Source organism: Podarcis pityusensis, assembly GCF_964106645.2.
Source record: "Podarcis pityusensis genome assembly, chromosome: Z".
Taxonomy (NCBI): Eukaryota; Metazoa; Chordata; class Lepidosauria; order Squamata; family Lacertidae; genus Podarcis; species Podarcis pityusensis.
The window spans coordinates 40,099,752-40,109,491 of NC_138044.1; the positions used below are offsets into that span (position 1 = coordinate 40,099,752).

The following is a 9,740-nucleotide window of genomic DNA, read 5'->3' on the forward strand; positions in this document are numbered from 1 at the left end:
ATTTGTCGCTCTATAGGACGCACTTTTTCCCCTCCAAAATTAAGGGGAAATGTGTGTGCGTCCTATGGAGCGAATGCAGGCTCCTTGGCTTCAGCGATAGCAACGCGAAGCCTCCGAAGAGGGAGCGCTCCCAGTCCCACCAGGAGATGCTGGGGACTGAACCTGATGCCTTCTGCATGCTAAGCAGTTGTTCTACCACTGAGCTATGGCCCTAGCTCACAATATTGCTGTCAGGATAAAATGGAGAAGGTGGAGGCTGAAGTGTGTATGCTCTGTGGAGGAAAGGTGGGGTAGAAGTATAAGAAGGAATAAAGTATGTAAACTAGCCTATTAAGTGAATAAACCACAGTATATTTTTAACTTACTCTCCTAATAATTTGTATATAAATTATAAAAGTGGTATATAAATTTTGTTAAATAAAAAAAGAGGAAATGTTCAGACTTTCAAACAGTATGTTATGCTTGAGCCTTCATTGCTGAAACTCCCAACAGCATTTTCATGCTCACAAACACCTGATGAAGGAACCATTGTGACATAACCCATTCAAGCAGAGTGAAGGGGCAACAGGCTGTCAACAGTGGCAGTAGTTGGGGGCTCCCATCTATTAAAAAGTCACAGAAAGTCTTTTCAGACTGCCTGAGGAATTAATCCCTTCTTTAACATTCATAATTGCTGGATTGATTTAACAGGACTGGAGCTAACATTTGCATGGATTTGGCACCATTGATAGGGAACTGCCTGCTGCGTCCTCCGCTTTGAAGTCACCCTGGTCTTTGGGCCTCCAGCACCTTCTTCAGCATGTCCAACCCATCTAAGAGGCATATGATACTGGTGTTCCACTGGGTTAGGAAGAAGCCCCTGACAGAGAAGCCGTGCTCTACCATCTCGGCCAGAACTTCTGCCTCTGCACCGGCTTGCAACACTCCTCACATTTCACCCTACTTCACGAGGAGCAAGACACAACCCGCTCCGCTCAGGAGGTCCAGCAGGCGCAAGGTGCTGCGATTGCCGAATCTCACCGACCCCAAGTTTTTAAGATCTGTCATTGGCAGCGTTGGCCGGAAGAGAGCCCGCAGGCATGGCAAGCAAAAGAAGACTCCAGCGGGAACAGGAAAAGGGGTGAGGGCTAGGCTAGAGGCAAGAAGGCTCCAAAGCTATTTGCGGGGTGGGATTGCTTTGGAAGATGCCTTCTCACAATCTCTACCCTTGAACCATGTAAGGACATAAGAAGTGCCTTCTCAAGGATAGCCGCCTGAAGCCTTCAGAGCGCAGTGCAAGTTCCCGCTGTGTTCCGGAGGCTTCAGGTTCCTTTCGCTGAAGCCAGGAGAGTCTTGACCCACTGTTTCCCCCCACTGCCAGCCCCACAAGCTCGGGGGGCAGCGGGAAGGTGGCGCGCAGCCTTTGCGCTGCTCCCTGACCTGGTCTTTGAGGCTGGCGGTGGTGGAAAGCAGCCCTCCCCCCCGCCAACTCCAAAGAGCAGGTCGAAAGGAACCCGAAGCCTCCGGAGCCCAGCGGGAACTCCCGCCGCACTCCTGAGGCTTCGGGTTGCCTTCACTGAAGCCTGGAGAGCGAGAGGGATCAGTGCACAACGATCCCTCTCGCTCTCCAAGCTTCCAAGGTAGCTGCCTGAAGCCCCCAGAGCTGCTCCGGAGGCTTTGGGTAAACGCACCTTGAATGCACAGAACGCACCTTGTTTTTAGAGGGGCAGAACAAGAAAAAAAATTCTCCCCCTCTCTGCGCAGCGCCCCTTCAGCGAAGCGGCAGGAGAAATGGAAGGGGCTCCATTTCTCCTGCCGCTTCGCTGAAGGGACGCTGAGCAGAGAGGGGAAGAATTTTTTTTTCTTGTTCTCCCCCTCTAAAACAAGGTTTGTCCTATGGTCGGGTGCATCCTATAGAGCGAAAAATACAGTAATCATTAAAATAAATAGGAATTGTGGGTCAAAACTGTACTTTAAATCTGTGGGTTTTGTTATACTCTTATTTTAAAAGGCACAATTTCCATGCAATTTGTATGTATATTTTTCTCTGCTGTGGTGGTCTTGATAACCCTGTGCTCTATCTGATGAACAAATGAACCGTAAGTTTGCACACTTTTCTGTTTTATGACATGTCAGTGTAGTGTGTACACACACTAGGAAGCAGCAACCGATTGCAGTTTCTCAACAGATGCAGTTCACACAATACTTGTGTGTGTGTGTGTGTGTGTGTGTGTGTGTGTGTTTTAATATAGAAGTGGACAGTGGAGAAAACTAATGCCCCTTTGAAACAGGCAAAAGCACTGTAAAATCCTCACCGTGCAAGTTCCATAATCCATTTCCTTAGCTTGTGTCCACATGGAAACCTTAAGAAACCATATGCAATTCTCAATTTGGAAGTCATGTGAGCAAGAGAAGGGGGTTATAATTGCATCCGAAATGAGTAGAAAGTGAATCTGTTATGGGTCAGTGACTCAGCAAAGCTCATGCTTTCATCATTTTGAAGATTCTTCAAGCCTCTGAGAATTCATTCTTGCTTCCAAGGAGCAGGAGAGAGTGAGAGAGAGAGAACTAGCAGCTACTTCTCTTGCAGACATGGCTTATTGGAACCCCTTCCTTCTCTTCAGCTTGATGGTCCCTTGGATCATGCTCTGTCCATCTCATGCCTTTCCAACTGGTGCTCCTGCATCAGCCTGTGAGAATATGTTACCTATTCACACAGGGACCCAGCCTCAACAGACTCCAGCACCCTATGAATTCCTAGTTAGTACACCCTATTTCCTAAACGGGCAGCCTGTTAATGGTAAGTTTCTAAACTGGATTTTAAAAACTTTGGTTGATGATAGATAGATGTCTGTAATAATACCTTTGTTTTATTCAATAATTTATTAAAAATGAGGGGAGAAGAAATCTATATATTCTCATTAATTAACTCACAAAATTATTTTTTTAAAAACACAAAAGAAAAATGTTATGTAATGTAATTACTAACCCGAGCTAACATATTTATCAAGTTTTTCCTCCTAAGATATAGGTAGGCACAAATGCAAAACCCTTTGCAACCTTCTCTGTACTTCATCATAATGGTGGTATGCAACTAAGTTTTACTCAGAGTAAACCTACTGAAATTAATCAAAGTGACTAAGTTTTGTCCGTTAAGTTCCATAGGTGTAATTGGAGTAAAACTTAATTGAATACCAGATAGAGTTACAGTTTGCACTTTGTCTCTTTCCAGAAAAGGCTTTTGATAATGTTGCTGCATATGTCTCTAGTTTGTTGTGGGTATATGGGTACCCTCATCCACCCACCCTACCCTGTTTGTGGGTGCCCTGACCTCCTCTAGATTCCTCAGTGCTGGAGTTTAATCAGTTATTTGAGAATTAAGATGGGCTCATAGACAGTTTCATTTAACAGTGGGACAATGCAGCCTAACTTTGTTTTTCTGGACCACGGTATCACTTTGGGTATAAGTCATTAAGAACAACAAAGGCTGGTGATGGCCAGGCATCAACTCTTCAATTGGGTGACACCTGTGAAAGACAGGGAATGGGGGCTCTCTTCCAAATGTGTGTGTCAGTGGGCAGAGAAGGAAAAGGTTAGGGTTTCAGCAGGGATGGTGTAGGCCAGTGGTTTTCAACCAGCCTGCCATGGCACTTAAGGATAATCAGAGGTGCTGCTTACAAGCTCCCCAGGCTATGGTGCCTCTAGGGCTGGCCAGCGGCTGCTTCCCAGGCCTCGGTGGGGCAGTGTGAGGAGGCACCTCTCTTGGGGGTGGGGGAGCAGCTTAGAGACCATTGGCAGCAGCTACAGCTCCCCAAGACTCCCAAGGAGAGGAGGCTGAGGGAACCCTCCACAAGGGAGGGTGTTTCAAAAGGGGTGAGGAGCTGCCAACTCTGCAGGCAAGGGGTGACATAACTGGGCTTCTGAGCCCCACGGGGGGGGGGGGAGAAAAAATGTAGTCGGTCAAGAACAGCCAGAGAACCATACAGTATATATATATATATATATATATATATATATATATTATAAGATATTTATTGAGATTTTTTTGAAATATTACAGTGCAAATGAAAAAGAAAAAAAAGAAAAAAAGAAAAATACAAAATAAAAACAGTTAAAAACACACATATTTTCCATTACTTATTTTCCTTTAGCTTATTTCCCGGACCTCCTCATACCTCCCTTTTTTGTATTCCACTTCAATTTATTGGTTCAGCAAATCCTTACCATTAGATTTTAACCCATTTATAACCCTTTTTTTCATATTCTCTTAGAGCATTCCAGCTGGAAACCGTTTAATTACTATCCAACATCATTCTATCATTCATTAATTTTACAATATTTCTGTAGATAGTCTTTAAATTTCTTCCAATATTCTTCCACCGACTCTTCTCCCTGGTCTCGGATTCTGCCAGTCATTTCTGCCAGTTCCATATAGTCCATCACCTTCATCTGCCATTCTTCCAAAGTGGGTAGATCTTGTGTCTTCCAATACTTTGCAATGAGTATTCTTGCTGCTGTTGTAGCATACATAAAAAAAGTTCTGTCCTTCTTTGGCACCAATTGGCCGACAATGCCCAGAAGAAAGGCCTCTGGTTTCTTCAAGAAGGTATATTTAAATACCTTTTTCAGTTCATTTTATATCATTTCCCAGAAAGCCTTAATCCTTGGGCACGTCCACCAAAGGTGAAAGAATGTACCTTCAGTTTCTTTACATTTCCAGCATTTATTATCGGGCAAATGATAGATTTTTGCAAGCTTGACTGGGGTCATGTACCACCTGTATATCATTTTCATAATATTCTCTCTTAGGGCATTACATGCCGTAAACTTCATACCTGTGGTCCATAACTGTTCCCAGTCAGCAAACATAATATTATGTCCAACATCTTGTGCCCATTTAATCAGAGCAGATTTCACCGTTTCATCCTGAGTATTCCATTTCTACAGCAATTTATACATTCTTGACAAATTCTTAGTTTTGGGTTCTAACAGTTCTGTTTCTAGTTTTGATTTTTCCACCTGGAAGCCAATTTTCTTATCCAAATTATATGCCTCCATTATCTGATAATAATGAAGCCAATCTCTCACTTTGTTTTTTAATTTCTCGAAACTCTGCAATTTCAATTTGTTTCCTTCTTGTTCCAAGATTTCCCAATATTTCGGCCATACAGTATATAAGGAATGGGGAATCTTTGGTCCTCCAGATGCTGCTGAACTAAAATTGCAATCAGTCTCAGCAAGCATAGCCAATGGCCAGGGCGATTTGAGCTGCAGTTCAGCCACATCTGGAATGCCAAAGGCTCCCCAAACATAATATATAGCCTGTTCCTGGACAGGTTAGAAACACCATTATAGGTCCAGCTGCGGAAAACAAGTGATTTAACCAAACCAGGCTTATTTGTTACATGATGCCTGTCATCTTTCTCCAGTTCAGATCCTTGGTTCTGCATACAGAGGGTTACTGTTGGAAGCTCGTGCATTTGGTTCCACAGCTGCACTAGGTTTTTGGCAAACTCCTCCCAATAATACTAAATTATTACAGGTAAGAGACAAACGGTCATTCTTTAGTGTCTGCTGTAGCAAAATCATTGCCAGAAACAGTCCCCATTCCCACCCCAAACCAGAGAAGGGTCACAGATTGAACGATACAACTCATAGTTGATCCAGCTAGTTATTCATTTTTTCTGCACTTACAGTTTGATGAGGTGATATGCCAGTGGTTAAGGATTGTGTGGTCCTTTAGATGTTGCTGGACTCCAATCAGCTCCAGACAGCATGGCCAGTAGTCAGAGATGATGATAGGATTTGTAGCCCAAAATCTGGACAACTTAAATATCCCCATCTCTGGGCTGTGGGGATGAGGTTAGTTTAGACTTCCTCACTCTGGTATCTTCCAGATGTTTTGGGCTACACTTCCCATCAGCTGCATTAGAGAATTTGGCCACATCCTAAATCAGGGGTGGCTAATCTGTGGTCCTCTGAATGCTGTTGAAGCTCTAGCTCCCATCACCCTTGATCATTAGACATGCTGGCTTGGGCTAGTGGGAGCTGGGGTCTGACAATGTCTGGATGGCCACAGATTAATCATCCCTGCCCTAAACAGCCTGTCTGTGAAGAAATGGCAACATGTTCAGGAGAGCAAGTCAGAAAGGAAGGCTCACATGTCTTTTATTAAAATAAGTGGGAAGTTCAACACTTCTGATATCTGGACAGCAGAAGTGACCAAAAATCCTAAAATGGCTGGTTCCAAATGTCCAAAACAGGTTTGGGGGAACTTTAGCCCTCCAGATAATGGGATAATGGGAGTTGTAGTTCAGCCACAGCTAGAGTGGAGATGGCCCCCCACTCTTGGTCTATAAAATGTGTCAGGAATCATAACCTTCAAGATAATGCCATCAATTTAACTCAGATTGTAAAATTCAACATTTGAATTTGAACGTGCCTGGTTAGCTTTTAAAGGCAAATGAACCTCTGTAAAGGAGAATACTAAGTGGCTGCTTAAAAAAAATGTTGCAATATTAAAAATTAGAGCAGGGCAATGTGGGGAAATGAATTTTGTTTACTAATGGACAGTGAACTAAAAAATTTATCTCCCAATATTTCTGGACTGGCTCTATAAAAAGTGTTACGGGGTCTTGGTTCTGCTTTAAAATAGATAAATTTGAGGACGCTTATTTAAAGTGACGTTGTGTCTCCTTTTGCAGTGTTCTGGAAATCCACAAGGCGCAGTGACTCATTCTAATTCCAATTTAAAAACAGGACAAGACAGTTACACATGGCTTCCACCCAACTCTGGCTGCCCTTCAGTAATTATATTTGTGTAAGTTTCACTTGTTCTCTAAAATACTGCCTTCCCTAAATCATAAGACAGTTGTGAGGAATCTTCAGATATTGCTGAAATACAACCCTCGTTCCTGGCCATCCCTGGCTTGCTTGCTTGCTAGAGCTGATGGGAATTGTAGTTCAAGGCAAAGGTTCCCCATTCCTGATCTAGATTTAAGCTCCTTCCCATGGCTTCAGAAGCCTCTTTTGATGGCTGCAAACATTACCAGGCAAGTAATGGGAAATAATTTTCTCTGTCTGCATGCTATGATTTCATTCTGCCAGGCAGAAGGCAAGTTCATTTTAAAAGTATGAGGGTCGTTCATTAAAGACCCTGACCCACTTCTGGTTATCGTAGGAGGATGAAATTGCACATGTACATCTCTCCATAGGTAATGTGGTAATTTGTAGCTTTGAACTCCTAACAGTTTCTCTGTTACGGGTGCTAACGTGGAGTAACGTCTGGTAATGGAACCAGTTGAAGCAGAGCGGTCATCAGGTTCCTGTACTTGAAAGGGCACACACCACGGGAGACGTTCGATGAGATGAAAGGGACTTATGGGGAAGATGCCTCATCGTATGACGTAGTCAAGCACTGGCATCGTCAGTTCAAGTGTGGTCAGACTTTGGTGGAACAGCTCCCATTCCTGAGCGACCACAGTCCATCACTGATGAAGTGGAGATCGCCATTCTGGAGGAAAATCGCATAACCATTCGCCAGCTAGCTGCAGATGTCAAGATCAGTGTGGGCTCTGTAGAAAAAAATTATCCATGACCATTTGTTCATGGGAAAGGTGTCCACACGGTGGGTTCCCCGGCTGCTGCCTTTCCAGAAGCAGGAACATGTCACATGCTCATGGGCTCATTTGGCCATGTGTCACAAAAACCATGATGGCTTCTTCGCCAGACTAATTATTAATTACTCAGGACGAAACATGGGTCCATCATTATGATCCAGAGACTAAATCCCAGTCCAAACAATGGAAACATTCTGCCTCACCACCTCCAACCATCGGCAGGCAAGGTCATGCTCATGGTCTTTTGGGACCAGCGTGGAATAGTGATGATTGATTTCCTGGCAAAGGCTACCACAGGTACCGGGATATATGCTTCATTGCTGCAGAAATTGTGGAAGGCCATCAAATTGTGGAAGGCCATCAAAACCGAGAGGCGTGGTATGCTGACCAAAGGTGTCTACCTCCTGCAGGATAACACCCCAGTTCACAACTCACATATTGCTCAGACAGAAGCATGGTCCTGTGGCTATGAAATCCTTATTCTCCCGACCTTGCACCATCAGACTTCCACCTCTTTCCAACCATTAAGTTATTTTTGAAAGGCAAGCTTTTTCCAGACGATGAAATGCTGATTTCTGAGGTCAAGTTGTGGCTTCTGACGCAACCTGCCGACGAGGTCTCCACAACTGCATAAAGCGATGGGGGAAGTGTTTGACTCTTGCTGGTAGCTATGTGGAGAAGGACTAATAACTGTGCGGAGTTTCATTTGTCTCAATCCATGGGAAGAATGTCAGGGGAAATCTTTAACCCTCGGATAATGAACTTTAGGAACTGCATCAAAGTAATTACAAACTGAAGAGGGGTTTTTTAATAATAATAATAATAATAATAATAATAATAATAATATGATGATGATGATGATGATGATTGTAGGAGTAGGCAGAACCCAAACTCAATATGCATTGTAATTGTGATGTCCCTTTTCCTATTGTATCAGGGCTACAGTCGCCCAGTCTCATGACATCTACTGGACCAACGTCAAATCCAAAGTGATCTGGAGAAGTGAGTAACTTACCACTCTGTTATGTGAAACAAGTTCCCAGTCTTGTATCTCCCCATCTCCCCTGAAATTGAATAGGCCACAAGTACAGATGGCATTGGGATCAATATATCCCAATAACACAGCCTTCACCAACCAGGTGCCCTCCAATGCTAGTAACTAGAAGTCCCATCAACCACAGCCATTGCTTGTGGGATGGCTTTAGACTTGTAGTCAAGCATTTGAAGGGAACAAGATTGGTGAAGGGCAGTAACATATCAGCTGGTATAACGCTTTGCTTAGTTATTTGATACCCCGCTATGGGATCAGGAGAAATGTTCTTTGTTTTATTATGAGACAGAAGGGGTTACTGGGTTACATGAGACTGCCTTGTTTGATAGTCTCTGGCCCTAGTAAAATCATTAGCTATGATAGAGTTGATGAGTGTACCTTTCATTTAAAAAAGACACCTAATTGTCGGTGGAGAAACTGAATGCATAAAACTCAAAAGATGTCAGGATGTATGGTAGTTTTGCAAATTTCATGCTTTGTGCCCCATTGGAGCCAAAAGCAACTAACACTGACTGGAAAAGATGTACAATGTATTGATGTAATTTTTGGAGCATCACTGAAAAAATGCCCAGTGGTCTGAATGATGTGCCTTGCCTGCTTCTTAATGCACACTAACACAATGAGGAGCATGTGTGCTCAATGGCCATGGCACGCTGACCAATTGTTGATGGATGAGGAGGAAACAGAAAACCAGGTGAAAATGGGGAAAAATGAAATATACTGGAAAGGGCCTGGTTAGGGGTCTGACAACCCAAACAGGCCCATTTCACACCACAACATTTTGTTGCAAGCTCCACTTGTATCTCAACTTTAACCTGTATATTCATGATTCTGATTTTCTTTCCACCATTGCAGATTCCAAAGCTACCTGTGGAGTGGAATCATTTACAAGGTCACCTGCTGATGCAGCAATATTTTCTCTGCTCCTGATTTTACTGGGATACATTTAGAAACCAGCATACAACAATTTACTCGCATTCTTTAGTAATCTAAACACATTGTTTTGTGTGGGATATGCATTAAATAATAAAAAGCTCTGCTCATTGCAGTGAATACTTTCCTGAACTTGTGCTTGCTGTTTCAATTGGCAT

The 9,740-nt window shown here is 43.4% G+C and overlaps 1 protein-coding gene and 2 long non-coding RNA genes across 3 annotated transcripts; all 3 read left to right on the forward strand.

Annotated features, from left to right (window-relative positions):
- LOC308468776 lies at positions 1–1,179 on the forward strand. The gene is made up of 2 exons (XR_013981873.1): positions 1–285; positions 732–1,179. It is a non-coding gene; the product is annotated as an uncharacterized lncRNA (long non-coding RNA).
- A 1,245-nt stretch (positions 1,180–2,424) lies between these two features.
- Positions 2,425–9,714, forward strand: LOC308468196 (putative defense protein 3). The gene is made up of 5 exons (XM_080990190.1): positions 2,425–2,779; positions 5,409–5,521; positions 6,684–6,799; positions 8,536–8,600; positions 9,505–9,714. Exons 1-5 carry the CDS (start codon positions 2,572–2,574, stop codon positions 9,597–9,599), a joined length of 597 nt encoding a protein of 198 aa, XP_080846316.1. The 5' UTR covers positions 2,425–2,571; the 3' UTR covers positions 9,600–9,714.
- Positions 6,812–8,405, forward strand: LOC308468197. The gene is made up of 2 exons (XR_013981517.1): positions 6,812–7,266; positions 7,301–8,405. It is a non-coding gene; the product is annotated as an uncharacterized lncRNA (long non-coding RNA).
- Positions 9,715–9,740: the final 26 nt, after the last annotated feature.

Excerpts from the sequence above, each read along its gene's own strand:
- LOC308468196 (XM_080990190.1), top strand. The coding sequence starts at position 2,572 with ATGGCTTATTGGAACCCCTTCCTTCTCTTCAGCTTGATGGTCCCTTGG. Across the intron at positions 5,522-6,683 it reads ATAATACTAAATTATTACAG|TGTTCTGGAAATCCACAAGG; the intron begins GTAAGAGACAAA and ends CTCCTTTTGCAG. Across the intron at positions 8,601-9,504 it reads ATCCAAAGTGATCTGGAGAA|ATTCCAAAGCTACCTGTGGA; the intron begins GTGAGTAACTTA and ends CCACCATTGCAG.